General features: G+C 33.6%; 1 protein-coding gene and 1 non-coding gene across 2 annotated transcripts in view; both read right to left on the bottom strand.

The window, feature by feature from the left end:
- Positions 1-27,324, bottom strand: part of EXOC5 (exocyst complex component 5) — a 35,090-nt gene extending 7,766 nt beyond the window's left edge. The window contains exons 1-13 of the mRNA XM_011385070.2: positions 27,049-27,324; positions 19,024-19,118; positions 18,262-18,409; positions 16,199-16,393; positions 15,315-15,379; positions 12,678-12,706; positions 11,421-11,530; positions 9,924-9,968; positions 9,681-9,821; positions 8,563-8,645; positions 7,341-7,550; positions 5,923-6,070; positions 2,828-2,936 (exon numbers count right to left, since the gene is read on the bottom strand). Coding sequence (XP_011383372.1) covers positions 2,828-2,936; positions 5,923-6,070; positions 7,341-7,550; positions 8,563-8,645; positions 9,681-9,821; positions 9,924-9,968; positions 11,421-11,530; positions 12,678-12,706; positions 15,315-15,379; positions 16,199-16,393; positions 18,262-18,409; positions 19,024-19,118; positions 27,049-27,075 — 1,405 coding nt within the window. The 5' untranslated portion in view covers positions 27,076-27,324. The remainder of the gene's footprint in view (positions 1-2,827; positions 2,937-5,922; positions 6,071-7,340; positions 7,551-8,562; positions 8,646-9,680; positions 9,822-9,923; positions 9,969-11,420; positions 11,531-12,677; positions 12,707-15,314; positions 15,380-16,198; positions 16,394-18,261; positions 18,410-19,023; positions 19,119-27,048) is intronic.
- LOC111735917 lies at positions 10,094-10,212 on the bottom strand. Its single transcript, XR_002779005.1, has one exon. It is a non-coding gene; the product is annotated as a 5S ribosomal RNA (ribosomal RNA).
- Positions 27,325-27,331: the final 7 nt, after the last annotated feature.

Genomic DNA, 27,331 nt, shown 5'->3' with positions numbered 1-27,331 from the left:
GCATGGTATTCAAGCCACTCCACATTCTGACCGCCAAAAGGACAGCTGACCGTTCCAGATTTCAATTTCCTCTTTTTTGTAAAAGTAATAGATAAACTCTAAGGTCCTTTCTAACTCTAGATATTTATGTACCCAGCTAAAATTAAAAGAGCTAGGAAAAATATTCACGGCAAATGAGAAAATAAAAATTTAATACCTAGAGTTTTTTACAGGATGATAATTTTTTTCAAAGTTTTAAAAATAAAAAACAAAGGTGTTTTATTTTCTCACAAAAGACAAAATCACCAATTGGTACGAAAAAGAAGTAACCAACACAAACTTATAAGAGAAAAAATAAAATCAACATACATATAGAAAATACTAATCCTTGCTATTAATGAAAGGCTTGAAAATTAAAGCAATATTTATGCATATTTTAACCACTAAATTATTAAAGTTTTAAAAGAATATTCAGCAATGTGCAGAAAAACTGGTGCAGTCATAAAGGCCAGTAGCAGTGTAAATTAGTGGGGGCTGGGGGGGAACCCTTTAGGAAAACAGTTTATATTATAGAAATTTTTAAAATGTGTCACATACTTTGAGCTGATCATTTCACTTTTGGGATTTTAACCAAAGAAAATAATTCAAAATAAGAAAACACTTTAAGCTCTACAATGTTCATTGTAACATTATTTATATTACTAAATTGCCAAAAAGATCCAATATGTCTAATAATAGGGATGGTTAACTTTACAATATACATTTATGACAACATTATGCAATCACTAAAAATAATAGCATAAGTACTAACTAAATAGATGCTGGGAAAATATTCATGAATATAAGGGACATTCTTATCCTACCAGGAAATTTTCTAAGGCTTTCCAAATTGTGAATGCTACTATTAAGAAGATGATGCTAGGTTTCCATACTAGCTAAATAACAAATCTTTCATACCACATAGATTCAATTTAATGTTACTTTTTTCATTATCTCTTTTAATCTTCACAACTTTGAAGTATTATCATGTCAATATAAACTGCCATATCTTTAAGTCATTTGCAAATGGCAAATGTTAAATACTTGATGTTAAGACTCCTGTAATTAAGAAACAAAAAAGAGAGGATACAAAGCTTATCTATATCTGAAGAGCAGCAATATAAGAAAACTGGGTAAGAATAAACCACAAGGTTACTAAATATAACTTTGCTCAATGTTAGAAACTTTATGGAATGATGTTATATGTACAGTCAATAAATATTTTCTGAGCATCTGCTATATGCTTTCTAGGTGCTAGACTATACTGGTGAATAAGACAGGTAAGATTTCTACCTACAAGAGCTTATATGCTGTTCTCTCTACTTAAAATATTTTTTCTCGAAATACTCAGTTTACTCCTTCACTCTCTTGGTTTATATCTCCTGAGAGGCCTTTTCTGACCATCCTTTCTAAAAAAGCCCTCCACCCTTCAAATTCCCATCCCAGCTCCCAATTACCACTCTCTATCTTACTCAATTTTGTTTTTCTTCCTAGTCATTTGTCTCTTTTCCACAAGAATGTAAGCTCCATGAATGCAGGAGTAGGCACATTTTAATAAGTACATGCTGAATAAAAATTCTGGTGAGTGGTGGCAGACATTAACAGATGAAAATTTTACTGTGATAAGTGCCATGAAAAAAGTTAATCTAATGGCAAAATAATGAGTAACAAGGCTGGGAGAGGAGGGCTACCTAAGCAGGGGTGATCAATAAAGGCCTTTCTGAGAAGGTGATATCTTAGTTGAGATAAGAAGGTTGAAAAGCCAGACATAAGAAGAACTGAAGGAAAAGGATTTTTGGGATGGGGAAACATCATGTGCCAAACCCTGAGTGAAGAAAAAGAATGAAGGCCAGAGTACCGGGGGTAGGGAGGAGAAATACAATAGGAGATGAGGATGACTTCTTAAGAGGAGACCAGCTCAAAAGCCATGCTTATATAAAGAGGTTGTTGTTGTTTTCCCTCTAAGGGTAACAGGAAGCCACTAAAGAGTCTTAAACAAGAAAACAATAATCAAACTGACTGTTAACAGAGTCAGTAATTTGGAGAAGTAAGAATGTACACAGGGAGATTAGTTAAGAGTGAACAGAGATTGCATCAGTGGAGATGGAAAAAAAGTAGATGAATTTGAGTTACATGTGGAAGTATATATCAGGATTGATAAAAAGGAAGAATTATGGCAACTCCTGGGTTTAGGACTTGAGCAACCAGTAGGTAAATAGTAATGCCTTTAAAAGACATGGGGAAGAATGGGAAAGGGATAGGTTTAGGTGAAAGAGTTTCATTTGGGATTTGTTAAATTTGAGATGCATACTGAACAGGTGAAAAGGTTACCAGATTAGTGAGACTGGAATTTAGGGAAGAAGTCAGTAATATCCTATTAATACCAGTAATTCCAAAAGACCAAAAGCAAAAGAAAAATTTTGCTGTGAATCTATTCCTTCTCAGACTTATTTTAGAATATTTTTCTTTCATTACTCAATTACCTCAACCAGAACTGCTGTCACCTTAATTTTTCTTCTCTTGACATAACCTATAGCACTGTACAATATTCTGCCATATACCACAGTGACTGATGTAGCTTACCCAGCCCTGTTCAATGTAATAAGCAATATGAGAGAAACTGTGTCTCCGTATAGTTTTCAGCACCTGACAAATCCTTGCATTATAGAGGCTCAAACAGTATTATTCATTGCATTGAATTAAATTTGACATATAGAGTTAAATATATACAAAATAAAATTAAACATAGTTTAACCAAACAGGGTTAAATGAATTTAATACAAATGATAACACAAATAAATATACTTACCGGCAAGTCCTGTTTCCAAAGCATAATCAATATGCTCAATACATAAAAATTCCACAAGAATGGTAAAAATTCTAAAGGCATTCCTTGGTAGATCAGAAGGATCAGAGAGCTTTAAAAACAGAAACCAAATATATCAATCCTCAAGTCTGCCTTTAAAAAGGGAACTTTTTTTTGTTTTTAGCAATCAACGTGATGTAAAACTAGTCAGTATTCAGGTATCAAAATGATAACTTACACACCTCTTCTTCCTCACCCCCAATGCCTCTTTCACGTACATACAATGCTCAACAACTCTCCTGCCTTAGACTAGATCAATGTTTTTCCTACCTAGATTGCAATCCATTAGTGGATTGTGAAAAGAAAGTAAGAAGAGAGAGAGAACCAATAGAAAATAAAGTATAATGTACACAGTAAAATCAAATATAGTTTCATGAAATACATATACACACAAATACATATAACAAAAGTACACTGAACTGCAATGTAAAATGAATTGCTATTGTAGGTCATGGTCAAGGAAGTTTGAGAGCCATCAACTGAACAAAGCAATATTCTAGCAAAACTCACAACAAAAAGCATCTTTTTATTGGGGGATAGGAATGAGAAAATCAATAAACAGATGCACTATGACAGACTCAAATCTCAGCTTTATCACTTTCTGGTTGAGTGAACCCCTCAAATGTTATTTAACCCTACCAAGTCTCAATTTCTTCATCTGTAAGGAAGGAATATGAATAGTACTTACATTCTAGCCTTAAGGTGAGAATATGAAAATGCATGTAAAAAAAGTACTTTAGTACTTTTAGCAGTGTTTGGCACATAGTAAGCACAATGTTTATTTTGATGTCGATGCCACTACTGACTCAGTAAAAGAATTATTAGTAGTCATGCTGAGAAAATAAAATCCCTCTTAACTTTTTAAGTTGAAATTTACCTCTCAGCTTCTTATAACTGCTTCCTATATTATTTATCAATTGATTGTTGCCTATCTGTAGTGTCCATTCATGTACCCTGAGTAATGCTTATTATCTGATATATACAGTCAGGAGTTGAAGTGTATAACCCACCTTAAATCTGCTAAATCTCCACTGATTATAAATACTGATTTGGTATTACTCAATTCCCTTCCTCGTCTTCTTAATGCCACCCCAATCTTTATCCTTCATCAGACTCTCTACTACAACCCTCACTGCCACTCTTTGCTCACAGATGCTCAACATATGCCCTTAAAGAAGCGATAAATACAGAACTATAAAAAAATTTTTTAAATGCAAGTGAAAAAACAAAGAATAGGTATGAATGGTAAACACGTATAAAGATGCTCAACATCATTATTCATTAGGAAATACACACTAAAACCATAATGAGGTATCACTATATACCCTATTCAATTATCTAAAATTAAAAAGACTGATCATATCAAATGTGGAGATCTTGTGGAGTTAATGGAATAGTCACACACTGCTGGTAGGAATGTCAAATGAAACAACATTGGAAAACAGGCAGTTTCTTAAAAAGAAATATCACTACTACTACATTGCTACTAAGTATACCCAAGAGAAATGAATGCACTGTCTGTTTAAAGACATAAATGAATGTTCATAGCAACTTCATTTGTAATAGTCAAACACTGGAACCAATCTAAATGTCCATCAATATGAAAACAAATTATGGTATATTCAAATGATGAAACACTATTCAGCAATGAAAAGCAACATGCTCATTAATACACATGCCAACATGGATGAATCTTAAAATAATTATGCTAGGTAAAGAAGCCAGAAACACATGAATATACTATATTATAATCCCATTTATTAAAAAATTCTAGAAAATTAATCAACTTCTTGGAGACATCCCATTTAGCTTTCAAGACTTAGTCCTCAAATGTCCCTTCTTTTTAAAAACTAATCTATAGAAACATAAAGTAGATCAGTTGTTGCCTAAGGACAGAAGCAAGAGGAAGAGAAAGAGGGATTATAAAAGGGTAAAAGGAAAATTTGGAAAATGATGAATCTATTCATTATCATGACTGCAGTTACAGCTTTACGAATGTACACATAATTTATCAAAGTTACCAAGTTGTGCAGTTTAAATATATGCAGTTTTCTGAATGCCAATTATATGTCAAAATTATTTTTTTAAAAAAGGAAAAAAACACCAATCTGTTTGTTCATTACACTGCCCTTTCTAATATTCTTTAAAGCTGCCATCATTATCTACAAAGTCAAACCCAAATTTCTATGCAGGGTACACAAAGAGTTTTTGTCTAACCTGTCAACCTCCTCTCTATTACTCTTCTTCTCATGTACATTTTTATTTCAAGCATTTCATGCTGGATGACTGATCTTTATATACATCTTTGCACATGTACTATTCTCTCTGTGTGAAACGGCCTGCCAGAATGGTCTTCTTGAAAACATCCTATTTAGCTTTCAAGACCCAGGCTTCAGATGTCCCTTCTTTTTGAAACCTCCCCTGATAAATACTCTTCCTTAATTCCTTAACGAGGCAAAGCTGGTTGCTTCCTCGTTGGTCCCAACAGTGTATACCCACCCTGTACTAATTCTTTACATGTATACCTTCTTTCTCCACACTATTCTAAGGTAGTGTATATGTCTAAACTTTTTATCGTCAGCATCTAACATGGCAGCTAGTACAAAGTAAACACATAATAATGTTTGTTGAATCAGTCTGCACTGAATTGAACTGAATTTCAATCTTGTGACTTCCCAGACAGAAGGTCATGACTTAGAGCTAGTTGCTATGAGTCAAACAATACAATGTTCACATCTTCATGTTAGATGATTTGAGGCTTTAGAAATATTCTAACATATTTACAGCACTCAGAAAAGTAAAGATATCACTGTACCAAATATTCACATCACCCACCCAGATGTGCCATACTGTAACATTTTTACAAATATACCTCTAAATAATTTTAAAATAATTCTGTTCTCTAAAGCAAAAATCTCTATATTTTTATTATAAAAAATAGTTGTTCCTAAGCAGAGGGCAGATTTATATCTTAGTATAAACAAGGCAAAACTTAAAATACATATATGCAAATAAAATAAATTTACAATTACTCTTACCCTATGACATCTTTCAAAGGCTTGTTTGGTTTCTTGTAAAAGATTAACCACCACTTCTTGGGATAGGAAGGTTTCTCCATGAGTATCGATACTCGGCCCCAATGGTAAGTTGGTACGTTGTCTAATTCTCTCTTTCAAATCTTGAATACTAGTGCATCATATTGACAGATAAAAAAAAGGATACATTATATAGATTTCAATTTCAAGTACTCTCAAACTTAGTATACATCAACGAAGAAAAATGGACCAATAGCCAGGACATCTAAAAGTTCTAATTCTAATAATTAGTTCTGTAAAGTGAAGCAAGCCTTAAATCTCTACATAGAAGACTTTCATCTGAAAAATTAGGAAATTTGGAGTTATGATCACTGAAGTCTCTTTCAGCTATATGATTCTGACTCAACAGCCAAAAACTCCTTGTTTGGTTTCATAGGAAGCGGGCTATTCCAAATAAGATTCCAGATAACTAAATGGTCCCGCTTAAAATAAACTTTAAAATTTTAATGTTTTTAAAATATATTTAATCATTTAAGCATACTGTTCATTATTGTTAAACAAGATGCATTAAACATAATTTAGCTTTTCTTAATGACTAAGGGTCACTTTGAACATCTATTATATGACGGTATCATTAGAAAGTTAGATGATTTTTTTGCTCCTAGAATATATACCTCCAGATTACTGTGAACTACTTTTAAAAAAATATATTATGATTGTTCTTTAGTATTTCTCTTCCTTTATTTGCTACTGCCTTTCAGATGTCACTTTTTATTCCTCATTATAACCTCTCTCTGATCATTATTTAATATATGACAAAGTGAGAAAAAAGAAACTGATTTGGGTGTATATGTATGTGGACTCTGGACCCCAATTACATGGTTCCACTGAAGTCATTTTGCCTCATCCCAGTATCAACTGGGTTCTAGATAGTCGAGATCTGGATTACTGAGGTGTCACCAATTCTTACAGTGTATCACTTTCTTCTAGTATGTGAATAATCACAAATTTTAAGGTATTAATTAAATAATTTTATGCGCAAATCACTGAAAAGTTTAGGGTACCTAAACTGTGAACTATTTGCTGGTTTTTTCCACTCCTGCAACGAACAACAAAAAAAAGGATGTGCTTCCTAGTTAATAATTTGGAATAATTTACTGAGCCTGAAAATATTAAAGAAACTATAGAACTCTTTATAGTACTGGTTCTATAGTTCTGCTTTACATTTTAATCATGTTACATTAGGTCATTTCAATATGTAGTTTAAGAGACAGGATTTGATCAATGGCATACATAAACTTGATTAAAAGAGTTCTTCCTAGAAAACTGCAATGACTGTCAATATTTGGCAAGTTTGTCAAAATATAATAAAGTTCTTAATATCTTCAGTTCTAACTATAATATTTAATAAAAACACTCACCCTCCTGTGCCAATGGATCTCTTCTGATGGTTTTTTGAATCATAATAGCGCTGTAGGATCATAGCACTTCTGCTTTTCAAATATCCAGTCTCCACCTCAATATAGTTCTCCAAATAGGAAATGAAAATGGATTTGATAAGCTTAGACAAGAAAGTCTGTTTATCAGTACCTAAGTTAAACTCCATCAATTTGCTGGAAAGATTTGTGGTTCTTTTCATGGAAAAGGAGGAAAAAAAGATTAATATATATTTTAGGTATAGTAACAATACTAAGGAATATATATTTTTACAAAGTGACTTTAACAACTTAGGTTAAACCACCATTTCTTAAACCTTGGGAAAGTACTTAGGATGCAGACAGTAGCTGTATAGTGTTATATATAAAGTAGAATGAATGTCATGAACAACATTATGGTTTTGAAAACTGTCATAAACTCCTAGGGATGACCTAGAAGAGGAAACTGAGTCAATGAACCAGTGAAGAAATGGCAACAAGTGGCAGAATGGCTTCAAGTATACCCTAATGCCATTCACAACATGGTACCCAAGTCAGAATACTGAGAGGTTTACTCTCTGTTCATTCTCTTCTGACTTTGTCCATGTGGACTTTCCTCTAATTGTCTTTTTTTCATTGTTGAAGATAGGCTCACAATATTGATATGAACTTTCAGATTATGGTTACTTTGAAAACCCTCCTCTCAAAATAATGACACTGAAGAATACTAGCAATAGGGTTGAGTTAAAACTTCTTATGAAGCTTCTGATATATTTCTAACTGTAATACTGCCTTTTACAAAAGAACAAAACAAATTCTCACACGAGACTTAAGGCTGAAATTATTATTTTTAAAGAATTTGTCACTTACTTTCTCAATTTTTAAAGTGTTAATGCAGATAAATGTAATTACACTAGTTCTTGGAGAAAAAAGTTAAAGAACAGTGAACTAGCTTACAATTAAAATCAGAAATGAAATTCTCGACTCTAAACAAGGTAAACAAAGTTTTATGTTTCACTAAAGTACATTACTATATATATCCAATTCCTTAAATTAATGTACTAACAATGCTGCTCTTGTATAACAGTCTATGAAGGCAAGTGTTTAATGCTAAAAGGCATACTGCTATCTGACAAACTGTTATTCAGAAATACCTGAATACTTCTCCATTTTCCATTTAGAAAAAAAGAGAATCTGATATGTTATTCTGTAATAATTAAAAATATACCTTGTATATAAGTCATAGAGATTTTTGAGATACTGCTCTGCATCAGACTTCCTACATTCTTCTAACTGGTCTTTTACGAAACTCTAAAAGAAAAAAAAGTTGAGATTCTGTCAATTAAATATTAAATTACATAGTCAAGATTTTATTTCCAAAATTACTCCACATTCTAAAACTGTTCTTCTTACAAGGCAATGCAGAGAAAAACAGACCAATATTAAAAAATTTTTAAATAAGTTTTTAATTTTTACTGCTATATTTACTTGTACATCTATATCAGTCTTGAGAATAGGCATCAAGAACTTCAAAATTTCTCTTTTTTCTTTTTTTTTGAAAATGGCCAATCCTGGCTCATGAAATACATTTTAAAAAAACAACAACAAAAAATCCCCAAAGAAACAAAACCTAAGTATATACCAATACAGTCAACTCCTTAAAGCAGCATTTACCAAACTGTGGTCTGGGTAACTAACATAAGAGTCACTTTAGACGTTAACAGGCATTACTCTGCAATAGGGAAATGCTGTACATTACACTCCCACTTCTAGAGAACCACAATACATATTAGTACCTTTAAAGGATATTAAAAGTCCTGAATTGTGTTTTAAAAACACTTATTTAATGTTTTTTAATCCAGTGGTAAACATAATTTAAGAAATGTTTCCTTAAAGTATACTGCTATGGGAAGTAAGTTATAAATTAAATTCCTGGGTTGTTTTTTTTTCATGTTAGTGCCATATTATAAAAAATTCTACAGACTGAACTTACTTGTAATTCTTGTTCAATTTCACAAATGCCATCTGTTGGTCAAGGTGAAGATCAAATAAAAATAAAAATCTGAGGCTACCCTACTACAATCTGTTACTGTCACTACTACCACTGTTACACAAAATTCAAGCATGTGCTCTGGTAACACTTCGTGATTAGCATATTCTTTTCTTGGTGAAAGGGAAACATTTTTTAAAAGCACAACTTTGCCATCCCTTTCCCCTTCATGGAATAAGCAGACTACTATTTCTATGGTCATTACTTAAGTAAACTAATTTTTAAAAAACTTTTAAAACACAGAGAAAAAAATCACATATTGCTTTAAAAACTACTTAGTGATTATTTAAAATTACCTGTAATTTGATTTCAAATACGTTTTGAATAAGTTTAGCCAGTACTGTTTCTGGATTACTAAAGATATCTCCAACTTGTTTGTTCACCCGTTGACAGAGTATTGCTGCATCTTCAAATATGTCATTTCTCAAGTAAGCACCCTAAATAGCAGAGGCATTTTATGTAATGAATATATAATTTTAAAATGTTTTTTAAACACAAATTAGCATAAAATAAAATCCAATAAAGTGTAGTTATGTTACCTCCTGGCACTGCTTTATATAAACATCAACACAATGGGAATAACCCTATAAAGAAGAAAGAAATACATTATCACGTTCTGGTTAAATTACAATATCAACAAAAGAGGTATTATATGTAATAAAGCTATGTTTTTGTCCCAATGAATGGCTAATAGTTCCTTTTTTTTAAACACCTACAGCACCTGGTATTCCTAGGTGGTCTCCCATCCAAGTACTAACCAGGCCCAACCCTGCTTAGCTTCTGAGATCAGATGAGATCGGGCACATTCAAGGTGGCATGGCCGTAGACTAGCTAATAGTTCTTGGGCTTAAATATAATTAATTGTAGAAAACCAATAACCTAATACTGGTATCTTCTCCCAATGGCTTTCTACAAAATTGATCAGCTGATTTGTATCCTTGTAGGACTTTAGACTGAAAGAAAAAATTGAGGTTTAACTGAGTTCTTTATAGTCATTTTACCCTATCATCACCTAGCCATCTCCTTCAACTCCAAAACATGCACGTGTGTGTGCACACGTGCACACACATGTATGCACACACACATAGATTCAAGGTCTTGAGAAAAGGTTTTATATATATATATATATATATAGTTCCTCTCTTGAATTCAAAGTATTTGTCTTCCCTTGCAAGAATATGAACAGAGCTGTATTTAACTAACATTCTAGACATTTACTCTAAAAATTAAATCCATTTTAATAGAATATTTAAACAATTTGTCATATTAAGTTCACTATAATGAGATTTTTGCTTATTAACAAATCATACATGAAAACAAGTGAGGTAAGCAATATAAAGTATACTATTGTCTCCAGAACCATTCTTAATACTCAGATATGTTACTTAAATGAAAAGTTCAACACTGGCTTATATTTCCCTAATCTGATACAAATATAAATTAACAGACTGAAGGAAGCACTATTTCTTTAAGTATTTGTTTTGGAGAAATGCACTACCATACAGGGATTCTCTCCCCAATTCAAATACCAGTAAGACAGTTCCATAACACAATATTCCTTTGTATTACCACCTGAGATCCTCTGAATTTAAGTCTTTTACTAGTCACATTTCATTTACTCTACATTCCAGTAGATACTTAAGGTCAAGTCTTCTAATTTCTGACCTACTTCATAACATGTTTGACTGAAAAAATATATATATTACAAACCAAGAAGGTAAACATGATTATCTATGTCAATCTAAAAATTCATATATAGCTTGAAATATATTGATATTATATATATAGCTATTTGATAAAATATTAATGTTATAGAATATAACATTACATTATAAAATCCTTAAATATTAAATACCTAAAAATTTAACATCACTTACGGAGATATGAAATGTACATTCAAATAATTCAAAACAATGAAAATTATCATTGTGATAGTGACACAATTAATAGGGGGAAATCAGAAGAATAATATACAGAATATATATAATCTCCACAGTCTTGAAGACTAATATTCATTTTTAATTTTTATTACTTACCTTAAAATGAAGTAAAACTGCTGCTACTTCTCTCATTCTGGAGATTTCACCTCTTCTTTGAGCACTGGTAAACTCCTGAATCAGTTGGCATTCTAAATCATGATATTTACCTAAAAAGAAAGTCATTCAACTATTATGAAGCAGACAAAGTATACTAGTATATGAATTACTCATAAATATAATGAGTATGGGTCTAGCCTTCTTTTGAAAGGATTACAAAAACAATATGAAATTATAGGCAGTGAATCTAGATCCTATAACATACTGAGGTGTACAAACGTATACTTTCAAGAAAAAAAAATCTTCCTAAATGGCAAAGCAGCTTAACTCCCACAGTCTGAGTTATCATTTTCCGCCATTACTTTAAAAAGCAGCTGACTGGGAAAAACCTTCCAGATGTCATTTCTAATAGAGATAGGAAAAATCTTAAACTTGAAACTATGGAAAGTGTGAGGAAGACAACAGAAATTTTTACTAGAGCTCAGATGTCTTTACATAAACAATGGTGGATTCGACACCAAATTTCACCTTGATATATCAGTAATATCTGATTCACTACCTTCTTGAGGCTATATGATTCTGAATAAATAACTGAACTTTGGACTAATCTACAGTGACCAAAAACAATGCCAGGAAGTCCACTCTGTATGTCATCCTTATTTTAACACTTTTGGGAAAATAGATGGTTCTTTGAACCTTCTACGAAAAATGGTCTCCCAAACAATGACTCAGGCTACCATGGAAGCTTGCAAATATAGTGGCTTTTCCAGAAACCTAGAATGATCCACCTAAAATATAATCCAAAGATTGACAAGGATCAAACTAGAATTAAATAGGTACTAAAATCAAGTGCTCATATGAGCTTAGCTTAAAAAAAAAGAAAAAAAAACCCCCTACTTTAGAGATACAGGTATAGATATAAGACAATTTTCAAGATACATTATTAAATTAAACACAGACAGTGTAAAACTATTTGTTTAGTATGCCACCAATTATTTTTAAATAAATGGGGATAGTAGAACTAAATTCTACACATATATACATGATTTATGTCCTATGCTTGTATATCTGTAGAATACTCTGAAAGAATACCCAAGAAACTGGTAATGGTTGTTTCAAAGAAGAGGAATCAAACTCATGGATGGAGGAGAAGGATGTCATTGTTTCCACTATCTCTCCTTTTACCATCTTTTTTTATTTCACACAAGTCATTCTATTATCTGTTCAAAACGGTTAAATAAACAGAACCCCACTTACTTGCAATTTTAGATTTTACTTCTGAAAATCTGAAAGATAAAGACCAATGATAAAGTTCATTAGTTGTAACAAACATACCATAGTAATGTAAAATATTAATAAAATGGTAACCTGGGTTTTGGGATATATGGGCACCCTCTGTACTAAAAGTCATCATAAAAAAGAGAAAAAAAAAGACAAAGCCAGAAGGGAGAGAGTACTGACAAAAAGTATGCTAGGTAACAAAACTGAATTTGGGCAATTCAGATGGGGAAGGTGGTTCTCATTCATGAAATTCACATTGAAAAAGCAATTTCCTTGTTAAAAAAGGAGGAATTACATGAGGCATTAATAATCCAGCCAGACCCAACACTGAGTTACTGTCCCTACTCGTATTCACTGGCATTTTAAATTCACCTGATATTTGCCTATTCCCCTCCCTCACTGCCCCCGCCCCTGCACCGGGATTTTTTCATATAAAGTTCCATTACTATTATTTAAAATAAAAACAATGATAAAAAGTATATGCAAATGAGTTATTTTAAAACTTGAAGTCACAAAAAAAACTCAGTAATGTGCCCAGCAGAGTAATCAATCTTTGCAAATTCAGAAACTTAAACATTAAACATAATCATATACTAGAATTTTTTCAAATCTTAATTATCAAGGGGAATGCACATCATGGAAAATGAATGTTGAAAGATCCTATGCAACTATTTGAAGAGAGAGGAAAGTGGCTGGCAAAAAGATGTTAAAGACAGATTAAGAAAGTAATAAAAATTTAGAGTTATACAAAATTGATATGTTGTCATGTCCCTAATGACAGGAATACATTCTGAAAAACGCAGCATTAAGTGATTTGTCATTGTGTAAACATCATAGAGTATACTTACACGCACTTAGATGGTATAGCCTAGTATACACCCAGGCTATAAAGTACATAGCCTATTGCTACTAGGCTACAAGTCTGTACAACATGTTACAAAATTGCAGAAGAGAAAAATGATGTAATCAAAATACCCGGTAAACACAAGATGATATACTGTTTTATGGCAATCATTTTTTATAAGTAGAAAGACTACATCTAAAATAACAATAGAAAGTACCGTATAGTAAATACATAAACCAGTAACAGTTGTTTATTATCATTATCAAATATTATACAGTATATATAACTGTATGTTCTATACTTTCATAGGACTGGCAGCACAGGTTTGTTTACACCAGCATCAATGCATTGAGAAATGCATCGTGCTACAACATTACAACAGCTATGAGATCACTAGGCAATAGGAATTTCTCAACTCCATTACAATCTCATGGGACCACCATCGTATATGTGGGTCCCTGGATGACCAAAATGACGTGCAGGGCATGACCGTACCAAAATTATGGAAGATCACAAAGTGCTTGTAAGGCCATATTGATCTTTGCAAAAAACTTAAATCTGATTAGGATATACATTCAATTCCAAGGCTTGTTAGAGAGGCTAAAATAAAACTGTAAGAGGTATGTAGTTGTGAAGTGGAAGAAGATGAGTATATGCATGTGTGTTTTGTAGAAGAATAGGATGGAGAGAAGGGTAGGAGATGTAGCCAACAATTATGCACCTATTGTGAGCCACACATTTTACCCATTTAAGTAAATGGTCCAACTATGAAATGAGATAAAGCTAAAGAGAGATTTTTGTGGGTGACTTTAAAAGGAATTACTCATAATGCTGGGCAAGTATGTGATTATTAATAATAGCTAAATGATAGATGATCATTACTGCTAATCCTTTATGATGACACAGAGTTGAGAGTAAAATAAAATATATTTTGGGGGTAGGAAATTCACTATGTTTGAGATATAGTGGTCAGGCTTTAAGTATAGCAATATACTTATATTCTACCTATAACAGAATCATCAAGTATTACCAAAATAACAGATATATTGTCTGTTATACAGGAAGACATAGTTCAGATATTCACATGGAGAACTATTACCAAAATTTTATTAAAGTGTCTGACAGTCTATGGAGTAAAAGAAATCATGAAAAAATTTCCTTCTCAGTAAAGTTTCTTTTAGGATAAAACCATTAATACCTGACTCAGTAATACCCCTAGAACCCTGCATCTAAAGTAGAGGTTCTTAACCTGAAGTCCCTAGGGAGGAGTCTGAAGATAGGCTAAAGAGTCTAAAACTCCATAAAACTGTATACAGCAATCTGTGTGTATCTAAATTTTTTGAAGAAACTTTCTAGCTTTCGTCAGCTTTTCAAAGGTCCCTAAGATCCCCCAAAACTTAAGAACTCTCGTCTAGAGATAGGAAAAAGCAGCTGAATGGCCCCATGTTTAAACTCTCCCTGTCCCTTCACACGCTGGTTATCAAAGTCCAAAATATGAAAATTCAAAGTCTCACTTTAGTCAATTTTAAAATTCTCCATCGATTTTTTTTTTTAGAAGGAAAACAAAAGACTGAAATTACTTCAAGGTATATTACTAAATTTATATATTAAAAGACCACATTTTTCAATCAACTATTACATACTATACTTTGTACAAAGAAGGTACTCAATAAATTCTTGTTAATGAGCAAATTCATATAGGGAAAAATACAATTTTATTCTATAAATTATACCATTCATCCAAATTAGCTCTTCAGAAACAAACTTGCCTGTCAAAAGGTAACTCCTGGGCGATTAGGTGCAACTTCTGAATGATGTCTGCTGCCTCCTTTATCTATTGAAAAATAAAAGCAATAATTTTTTTAAAACTCTTACGTATACCAAAAAAATAATTTTATAATTGAAAATAGTAACATTCCCCTATGTATGCCTACAGATCCTAACCCCCAAAATTTTCTTTTAAAATCCACAACAAATAAAACTTTGTGGGTAACCGGAATATATTTGGGGTGTCACCTATGAGTCAATAAAATATAAACACCTGTTTTTTTGGCACAGAAATATTATGATTTTATAATGCCACAATCCCTTCCCAATGAGATCTGCTGTTTGTTTACTCTAAAACAACACAACTTATTGCTTGCTGAAAGCAGAACTGTACGTTTCTTCTGAGTTTATGAACCTAAAACAGATAAAATTTATGAAAATAATTCAGGTCATACTGTTACATATATCCCACTTTAAGCTAAGTGAATAAAACAACAAAAATGTCACTTCAGCTTATCAGTGATTTAAGTCGCACCACCCCCTCATCCAATGGAATGTAAATATTCAAAAACTATAAAAATCCTGTTAAAATTAAAAGTCAATTATAAAATAGAAATACTCATTAACAGTTACCCCAGTATTTTTAAGCCATACATAATTTCATAAACAAAAACGCCAAGCAACCCAATTAAAAATTTGAATATAAACACTTCATCAACAATCTGTAGGTAAGTGCACTAATTTACATTTCACAATAAAAACTTTTAATAAGTTAGCTACTCAGTAATTTGAAGTCTGACTCTGAAAAGTAATAATTGTAGTTTGTAATTTAGGACATTGCTATTAAAAAGCTGCAATTTGCTTTTATCTTTCTAACAGTACTCACCTTTTCAGAATTTGTAAAAACATCAGATTTCAATTCTCCATCAAGAAACTCATTAAAGTATTTCATCAATTTCTGAGCCTCTACTGCCCGTTGTCTGGGTGTGTTTACCCCTTCCAACTGGTCTCCAAGGTGACAGACCTTGGTTGCTACATAGCTGATGTGCTCATCTAGTTCCTGGAAATGTTGGAAGGCAACCTAAAAAAATGTGCATAGGTATAAAATACAACGACAGAATCCAGTTTATAAGTTAATTCATATAAAAACTAAACCAATTCATCACTACTCTCAAACTTAGGTAACTAAAGATAATAAAGAAGTTATACATGAGAGGATCTGAAAAAACAATTCATGCCCATTAAATAACCACACAATCTGAAAACTTAACAGAGTTGCAAACTTTTATACTTTTAACTATTAAAATCATCATATTTTATCATGAATATATTTCCTAATCAACCAAACAGCAAGGCTGCTTACCATTCATCCTGTTTAACAAAGTTCCCAGTACTATTTACTCCTAAATAATGATTCTGAAAACAATGAACTAAGCATCAAAGGGACCAATCATCTGAACAACTCACTTGTTACTATCCTAAAATGGGCCAAAAATATGTCAGAAGACACCAATTAAAAAGAATATTTAACAATCATTTATTTAGAATATTTAACAATCATTTATTTAAAATATTTAAAGAGCAATGCTAGTACTATAAATAAGGTAAAATGGTTTTTGACCAGTTTTGAAAACAGAAAAGATCACAACAATTATTCTACTGAGGCAAAAGTACATTACTTCCTAGAATATCCCTTTTCCCAGGATATACCGATTATCCTATGGTAGATGAAAATTATATGCCATGAATGCTTTAGAACTAACTGCCAATAACAAAATTGCAGATAATTCAGTTTGGTACTTTTGTTCTAACCTTAAATTGAGGGGGAAAAGCTGAAAACGGTTACTAACAACGTTCTCTATTACCAGACACTATTCTAAGCATATTACATGGATTTACTTATTTATTCCTTACAACCACCTATTTTATATGCAGATAAAAAAACTGAGGCACGAAAAGGCTGAGTTGCTTGAGATTACACAGCTAATATCTGGCAGAGCAGATTGGATCCAGAGCTTGTTAGATTAACTATTAATACTATTTTATTACCATCAAGAGAAATCTGCATTGGAAGTATTTGGAATCTATCACCTCAACTACTTAAAAACACATCTTCCATCTTATGTAAATTATTGACTTCTTTATTAAATATTTTCTCACAGCCATATATGCTTAAGTGAAAGAATCTAAAGGAATCTAAATAAATGAAATCTGAGCAGAAATCAGTTTGCTAATCCCTAGCACTACAGAATAGTCCCCGGGAGGCAGTAGAACTAAACAACATTCCTCAAATTTATAGATGTGATAAAGAACAATCTAGTTCCAGATCAGGCCCAGGCTATGAAAGGGGTTCGGAGGTTCTAGATTAAATCGAGGGCCTAAGAATGGTTAAGAAGCTTGGCCTACTTAGCCCCGGGGCTAATGATCTGATTTTATTCGAGAATGGACAGAGGAAGAATTCTGCATCTGCTTTTCCCACAGTTACACTAGAATTCTCATTGGGGCACAAACCTCATGACTTTTGTCAAACTTCCCAGACTGGTTTCCTCTAGAGAAAAACCTAATCTAGATAATAGCTGGTCTGGTATTACTTTGTTTTATGATTGAGAATGCAAATGACTACCTAAATATCTAGTCTAATAATGAGACCCTAAAGATACAGGTTTGCTGAAGCATCATTTTTGAAGGCTTGCACTGTTAAGAGGGGAAGCAAGGACCACACTGTACTGGATACCACCCCATCCTAAGAAGGAAGTACTGTGATCTCAAACCAACATTCAGTGCCAAGATAGTCTGATAACAATTCATTAACATTTATCCCATGTCAATTAAGAGAAACCTCAATAGTTACTATCATTTGAATAGACTTTTATGAAGAACTTAAAAATGGAAGGAAATAAAAATATCATAGCCTATTGTAAACTATTCATTGCTTAGCTAAATATTTACCTGATTACTTTTCTGGAGCTCTTGAACCTTCTTGGCAAATTCCTTGGCTTCTTTTTGACACTGCTGCTCTAGTTTCTCTACTTTCCTTTGAATCCTTTCATCCATTATCTGCAGTTCTTGAATATGATTTACAAATTCTTCTAATAATCTAATAGAAATGAGAATGTGTATCAATCCATCTATAATTAATTTTAGGAACTAACCAGTTCCCTTATAATTGTAAATAAGGTATTAATAAGCATTTCTTGAACTAAGGATGATCATGTTAATCTTCTCTATGGCATCTTGTTAAGGATTATCTCTGATATAAATGAAAAACCTCACCTGGAATCTCCATTCACCAAAACAGAAACCAATTTCAAAGAAACAGTCAAAGGTAAATAAATGTACTACATAAAAATAATATTGTGCATTCTAGGGTACAGTGACTGTTCCCTCAATTTATGACTATACTTAAAACAACATATTCAACATGTTTTTATTTTAAAGGTATTACCAACACTTTCTTATCATAAATTGGAGAAAATATTAAATTCTTATAACGAAATCCCTTCCCTCATTCCAGTTAAAGTCCTCCACTAAAAGAAAAGGAAAAAAAAAAAAAAAAGTCAATCCCAAACTTCTGATGCTTGTGTCTTTTAATGACCAACTGTTAACCGAAATCTTTTTACATGAACATTCAGAAGAATTCCAACAGTCACATCTATTGTAAACACAAATTTGTACTAGATTAGGTCTATGAAAAAAAAAATTTTACTTCACCTTTTAGGATCAAAGGCTTCAGATCCTCCTCTAGAGCCTCCTCCTGGGGTTCTCCATACAAGACGTTCAATATACTCATCTGCCACAAAAGGCTCCTAGTTTATAAAATAATGTTCTTTAAAAAAGTTTCATAGAATATAACAATACCACTTACAAAAGTGAAACAGGTTCTACTATGTGAGAACTTAAAATGAAACTAAATTACTAATACCAGTTAAAACATTCTAATGGAAAAGTGAACAAAGGACACAAACAATTTATAGAAATACAAATGGTCAAGAAACAGGAAAAATATGCAACTTCATGAGTAATCGAATAAAATCAAATTATCACTTTTTTATCTCACAAAGTGAAAAAGTTTTTTTAGTTATAATATGTAACGCAAGAGAGGTAAGCTGAAATTCACATTTATATTATTGTTGGAAATGTTAACAGGTACAATATTTATGGAGGGCAATAGGAAATACTTTGGTAACATCAATAGTATTACAAATGCTCTTATCCTTTAACCCAAGAATTCTACATTTAAAATTTTATACTTTTGAATTGTACACTTGAAACATTGGATTTCATTAATGAATGTCACTAAAATAAAAATAATAAGTAAATAAATAAAAATAAAATGTTAAGAAAAGCAGATATGAACACAAAAATTTTTGCAGAATGTTCACTATTACATACAATATTGAAAATCTGCATAAATATTCAACAATCATTATTGAAAACTTGGGCAAACTTATAGGATGAAAAACTATGTTTCTATTAAATCATATTATAAAAAAATCTAATGGCATGAGAAAATGCTCACATATATCATCTCAGGAAAAAGGATATAAAGTTTTCTAAGTTTTCTCAGGAAAAAAGCATTAATTACAAAACAAAAGAATATAAGAGTAGAAGGACCAATCAATAAAATAAACATTCAAATGTTCACCATCAGCTGGTAATGCATTTTTTAGAGTAGTAAGTATTAATTTACATATTTCTCATACTACCCTCTTTCATGCAAATGAATAATGTATATTTGCTCCCACTTTAGTAGGTAACCTAAGCTGGTAGCATTTGCTAGTGCTTCTAGTTTGAATTGTTATATCTGTAAAATTTTCCATGTATTAATCATTCTTTAAAAACATTTTCATTGATAAACATTCGCTTATAAATAAAACTTCTAGTGCCAAGTATGTTGTTAGGCTTTGGAACAAAAAGATGTGTAAAATACAAACTGTACCTCCAAAAACCCATAGTCTAATAGAAAAAAATAAAAAATGCAATAGTATGTGATAAGTAAAATTAAAAATGTATGCACAAACTTCAGTTTTAAAATTGCTGAGTGAACTGTCAACTCAGTAAGTAGATGGAGGATGGAAATGGGATATTTATTATTTCAGCGAATGTTTACTGAGCACCTACTATGTGTTGGGCAATGTGGTAGGCACCAAGAATACAGATGTAAATTTAATAGGTAGGGTCCCTGAAAGGTCTCACAGATATGATCTTCTAAGTAAGGATGCCAACATTAAACAAACAACTAATTACGATTGTGATAACTATGAAGGAAAAAAAAAACCTGGATGCTCTAAGTGTGTATATCAGAAACAGAGATGATTGGAAGATGGTGAGGGATAGAAAAAGAATAGCAAGAAGCAGGTATAGCAACAAGCAAACTCTGAGAACGTGATACATTAGATGAGACCAAAAGAATGAAGAAAAATCAGCCAGACAAAAATGGAATGAATAGTTTTCTAGACCCTAGGGAAAGAGACAATAGAGCTTAACCCATCAGAGGACTGAGAATTAAGCATAGACTAGATCACAAGAATCCAGAGAGAGGTGATAATTAAGACCAATGAATGATAACCTTGTACTTTTTATCATCATTGCTATCATCATAATGGCACTTGGTCTGTACAATAAGGGTTATTATAGTAGGAAAGTGCAAATAGAAGTCTCTGAAAATGCCCGCTCTCTACTCAGTATAATAAATCAAGTGGAATGGCAAAAATCAGTGCTATTCTTAAAGCTCTAAAGCAAGGATCAGCAAATTTTTTCTTAAAGGGCAGACGGTAAATATTTTAGGCTTGCAGGCCATACAGTCTGTTACAACCATTCAACTGTAACACTACAGTACCAATGTAGCCATAGATAATATGTAAACAAATGGGCATAGCCATGTATCAATAAAACTTTAAAAACCATTTTAAAGTTTAGGCTGTAAGTTTGCTGACTCCTGATCCAAAGGATCTTATAAAACCAAATAAATCTCAAGAACTTGCTTTTCTAATACTCAACCTTGCTACGAAGGAGTTTACAATGAAAAAAAAGATAGCCAAATTAATAATTTCTAAGACCTCCAAATGACCAAGTCCTTCCAAGAGGATTCTGAAAGATACTTGTAAACAATTTTCTTCCAAAATCTTTCAGAATTTCCTGAACTTGACAAAGGTATATCTTCACCTTCTATTTTACTACAGTAATTAAAAGCAAAAACTGCCAAAACAAAAACAAAAATCTAAGAAGTATGCACTGCAGACTAAGATACTATCATATTAAATCCAACTTTACATAATTGGTTACTATGTTTCTCTGTTAAACTGATTTCATTTCATACTCTTTACAAATGCTACCAATTGTAAGAAAAACATGAGGTTTGTAGTCATTTCTATTAAAAATTAAGACATCAAGCCCTTGGATAGGAACAAAAATCCCTAATTTAACATTGTCTTTGAGAAAATCCAACTAAACTTTTATATTTTTTATAGCATCTTTCTCAAAAATACAATGCGTTACAACCATCCGTATCTGCCTCTCCACTCTGCTCTCCCAAAAAAGTCATGTTAGCTCCCTTCAGGATGGCCTATAAAGCCTTCTCAAAGCTTCCCCCAAACTGCCTCTGTGGTCTCAACATCTTGTTAGAAGCCACCACTCCCACACCTAAAACATGCACACGTTTTGAGAAGATCCTAACTCTTCTCAATATTTCCTGAACGTACTTCAACTTACAAATTGGAGTCATCTTCTATCTCTGCCTTGGAATGAGCTTCTCCTGAAAAGTTTCTACTCATTTATCAACACCTAATTTATATGTATTACTATATGAAAACTTCCCTGGAAGAGATCTTGTATTCCTACTGCATTATATTATCTGTTAATGAATTTCTCCCTGTAATCTCGTGATATGAGAAATATATTTTGGTCTTTGTACTCAGCTTCTGGCCATAGCTCCTAAAATCTTTGCAATTTCCTAAGTGATAAAGATGCTAGGAGCATCTCTTATTCTAATATTTGGTCTTTAATCCTGGTTCCTGACATAGAGCTCCTAATCTCCTAGAGTTTCCTGAATGATATGAGTCTTTCATTCTACTGAAGCAACTCTTGGTGGGCTCCTGGATGGGGGCTCCTCACCAGAGAGATCATGATTAGAAGATTGGAACTTTCAGCCCCAACCCCTATACTCTAGGGAAGGGAGAAGAGGTAGAGATTGAGTTAATAATCAATTATTCTTACATGATGAAGCGTCCAGATAAATCCTTAAAGTACGGGGTTCAGAGAGCTTCCGAGTTGCTGAATACATCAAGATATTGGGAGGGTGGCACACCTAGAGAGGGCATGGAAGCATTGCACTCCTTCCCCCATACCTTCCCCTGTGCGTCTCTTCCAGTTGTTCCTGAGTTGTACCCTTTTATAATAAACCAATAATCTAGTTAGTAAACTGTTTCCCTGAGGTCTGTGAGCCATCTTATAAATTATTAAATCTGAAGAGAGGGTCATGAGAACTTCCAAATTTATAGCTAGTTAGTCAAAAGCACAGGTGACAACCTGGACTGCAATAGATACATGAAGTGGGCTGTCTTGTGGGATTGAGCCCTTAACTTGTGGGATCTGATGCTAACTCCAGGTAGAGTATGCCAAAATTGAATTGTAGGATACCCAGTTGTTGTCTGCTGGAAAACTGAATTGTTGTGAGAAAAATCCCTACACATCTGGTGTAAGAGGTATAAGGTGAGAGGAGAAAGAGTTCTTTTCCTTTCACTCCCCCAATTAGATTTTTAACTCAAAACATCTTTTAACTCCAGTATCAGGAGTGACTTCTGGCCTAGGGTAGGTAAGGTACTCAATAAAATGTTTGCTAAATGAATACATTTTCTCGCATACATTACACTGTAATTGGTAGACAGGTTCCACAAACATTTATTTCAGCTAATATGGCTGAAACAAGTAGCATTTCAGCACCTTAAAGGTAAGGAGTTATCCTTACTTGTATATTTCATGTTCATTAATATATATTTAGCTAGTTAAATGAACAAGTGACCTTTTTCATTAAGTCTGTTTAAAGAGCTTTTGTTATTTAGTTTGAAAATCTGAGCGACATAACCAAGTTTGTGTGTGAAAGTGTTCTTGGCTATTCAATTTCTAATCTGGAAGTCAAACAGCCATTGTCACCATAGTCAAATTACATGACCTCAAATACTATTATCAAAGCACTTAAAAAAAACAAATTCCCAATCCTGGCATTTAGGACCTCCACAATTAAACCCTGATTTATCCTGCATGCTACTCCTTTTCTTCATGCATGCTACACACCAGCCAAAATGAACACTTCTCTTGTCTCCAGGGGCTACACTTACCTCTTTATGTCTTGGCTTTTACTGTCTGCTTTATTAGAAAGTCCCCTTACCTAGTTCCACAAACTCAAACTCAAATCTAATTTATTCTTTGTATATCATTCAAATAACATCTCCTGATCCTTTTGCACTTCTAGAGGTAATCCACCATCCTCTAAACTACAATAGCACTTTATCTAGATCTGACACCATTTATAACTTTATTCCAAGAGTATGTAGTTATATATCTATTTTCTCTCCCTCTATTTAACAGTAAGGGCAGGTTCCATGTATAATTCAACATTTTCCAAAGTATGTTAAATGAAATTGACAAAATTAATAAGCACTAGAAAAGTTTCATTGTCTAAAATATTTGGGAAATGAACTCAGAATCTTTAACATGCTAAGGTATATTGGAAATCTCTAACGAAACAAAGTGTGCACATTGCCAAAATTTATTTGGCCTCTGAACCATTGGGGTTATTTGCAGTACATCTCATAAGATTAATATTTTTATGGCATGCCCTTTGGGACATGCAGCCTAATTAATCTTGGCACCTTATCTTGAATTTAATAGGTACTCAGCAAATATTTGTTGAATGAATGGGTAATTGACTCTAGTTCTCAAAAAACTCTCCTATTAAAGTAACTTGCCCAGGGAGAAGAGAAGACTACAGAAGAATAACAGGAGAGAAAAGTAGTAAATGAGAAAGGAGTACAATGTCTTCAGTAGTGCAGCAAGAGAAGACAGGAATATTTGCAACAACAGAAAAAGAATTTACTATTCCAGCCATTTTTTATATGTAGAGGAATAATTAATCCAAACTACGTAAGAATTCCTGTTTAGTATGTCCATCCTGAGGTGATTATTTAGAAACACTGCACATAGGTCCTTTCAGAAAGCTTTGTCAACAAGGGTTGAAACTAAAGGTATTCTGGTCAATTTCCAGGATACTCAATATTAAAATAGCTGCATCTACTACTAATCATTTCTGTAAACTGAAGAAATATCCTATAGTTTGATTTTGTTGTATGAAGGTGTTCATATTAAGAAAATGGAAATCTTACGAGACCAATAACAAGATTTTAAAAGAAACAAAGTTAACACATGAAATTTCATGGGTTCAAAACATAGTTTTGTATTGCTTTGACCTCATTCAACGTGGAAAAATGAAAGCACAATTCAACTTAATAGTGCTTTAAAACCAGGATGCATAAAAACAAAATATCCTTGACTACATCCTGACCTCTATTTCCCACAGTTCTCCAGCTGGGACTAAGAAAGGGAAGCAAGAGAAAAAGACACTCCCTGACTTGTCCTACAACCTAGATCCAATAGCAGTAGCAACAGGAAATAGCAGCAATGACTGAGATTTGGTTTGTTTCCCCCACCCCTCCTTCTACCCTCTAAAGCAAAGAGACTAACTTTTCACTTAGGGATGAAAACTTATCCAAGAGTAGAGTCTATTGTAGGGCTGAAAAGATAAATATTTTTCTTAATCATAATATTCATATTTAATTGTAACTAGTAATGTGATATGCTTTTCATTTTGATAAGGCAACGAACTATATATGATCTGAAAAGAAAAAGTCTCATGAGTTAAGATCCATAAGCATGTTTAAAGTTGCTCTATGAACCCTCTGGCCACAGAACCAGTTGGTCTCTGTCGTCACTGGTCAGTAAGTGAATATTACTGGTTATCACATAACTAGAGTCATTGAGACCCTAGAAAGTAAAAAATATATATTTCTCTACCTCCTCCCCTTCCTCCCTGGAGGGGAACAGAAATCAAACACATTTTCAAATAAGTTATGTGAACTCATGTGGTTAAACATGTAAGAAAAATAGACGTAGCATGGTCTGAAACAAAATTGGGAATGTCAAGCAGAATTCATTAACTCAAAGATTAATACCTTATGAATTTTATGACGAAATAACAGTTTTCTATTAATACCGAGCTGGTCAAGTATTTCATTAAGTAAATTAAAGATCTCAACTTCATAAAGTGTTCTACCTTTATAAAATGTAAAAAATAAAACAAAGAACTACATACAGAACTTTAGTATCTTGCTCAAAAACACACAGTAAACCTTTTAGCAAAAGGAATGTCTCCCTGCTCTTGTTGATAAACAGATGACACAATTTTGGAATTAGATAGCTAATGTAATGTATGTCCCAACCCTTAAATCTGATGAAATGCAATTAATATTTCCAAATTCTTTCTTGTACTTATAACCCTTCACTCGAAAATAACTATTTTACTACAATTTAACAATGGCATATGTTATTCCTCCATCAAAAGTATTACCTATCCAAAAGCTGACAAACTCAAAATACAGTAACAAACGTGAAAAGTTCCCAATTGTTATGAAAACTGTGGCATTCAAATTTTAAGGCAAAAAAAAGCCAAACAAAAACAAAAAACCTACTGCATCACAAGCAGAAAAAAGATCCAGTTTTCACTCATAGAGAAATTCTCTATTGTTGACTGCATTCTTCTCAATTATTATTTACACATTGTTAATCATTTGGAAGCACAAGCACACACTTAAAGGGTTTTTCCTTCCTTTTTCTTCACATCTCCGTTTTCGTTTCTTTCAAAAAAGGAGATTCTTTATATGTTTCATTGTTTAGTGGTCCAATTAGAATTTTCCTATTATTTCAAACAACACAGCTTCTTACATGGAATTTCACTAAATTAAATTTTAAGTTTTAGAGACTCAAACTCTCAAGGAAACACATTAGAATGAATGCTCACTGTCTCACGAGTTAAGGATTCATTAGCTAGCAGTTAGGTGGATTCATTAGCTAGCAGTTATGTTCAGATCGTTAAGATCTGAACATAAATGTTAATTTTTAGTTTTGCCACCCTTCAGCATGAAGGGTTAAGTAGGCCCGTATTGGTCTAAAAAATACTTCGGCCTTTTCAAATGTAAGGGTAAACTGACAGGCAGATAAGTGCTACTTCTCCACTTTACTAACGGAATGATTACTCAACAACCAGAAGCCCCCAAACGTCCCAATCTCAGGTGGCCCCGAGACTGAGTACCCAAGCGACAAGTCAGGGCTCGCCTAACTTGGAGCTCATGGCTCCTCTTTCCACGCCTGAGTCCGCCCTTCCCACCACTCACCCTGAGTACACTTTCCAACGCACAAACCCCCCAGCCCTGCGGATATAACCGCCCCTCCTCCTTTCGGACTCGGGGATCCCTTCCCCGCCTCTCCACCCCGGTCCCCAAGCCGCCCCTCCCCCACTTCACGCTCCGCCCGCGCTGACACCGGAGCCGCCACCCACCCCTTCTCTTCCACACCTTTCCACCGCGGGCTGCCCCCGGGCCGCGTGCGCACACCCGCTGCTCTGCCCGCCCTCCTCGTAGCCAGCACCTAGGGCCTGCCACTCCCTGAAGAGCCGCCGGGACCCACCTCGAAAAGCTCGGCCGTCGTAGCCATCCCGGCCGGCTGAGAGGCTCGCCTCGCACTGGACGCCGTCTCCTCTTCACATGCTGCGCCTCAGCGGCGCCGCGCACAGGTCTCTGCTCTGCTCGCCGGCTCCGGCTCCTGGCCGCCGCGGGCTCCCTGACTCCCCACAGAGCCCAGGCGGGGCGGAATAGCGGCCATGAAGCGAAGCCGCAGACGCCTGTCAGCTGCCTCTCGGCACCGCCCGCGCCGCTCCCATTGTCACCGCCTCGCACGCCGGAAGTGGAGC

The sequence above is a fragment of the Pteropus vampyrus genome, unplaced genomic scaffold (assembly GCF_000151845.1).
Source record: "Pteropus vampyrus isolate Shadow unplaced genomic scaffold, Pvam_2.0 Scaffold15, whole genome shotgun sequence".
NCBI lineage: Eukaryota > Metazoa > Chordata > Mammalia > Chiroptera > Pteropodidae > Pteropus > Pteropus vampyrus.
This window is presented reverse-complemented; position numbering and strand designations above follow the sequence as displayed.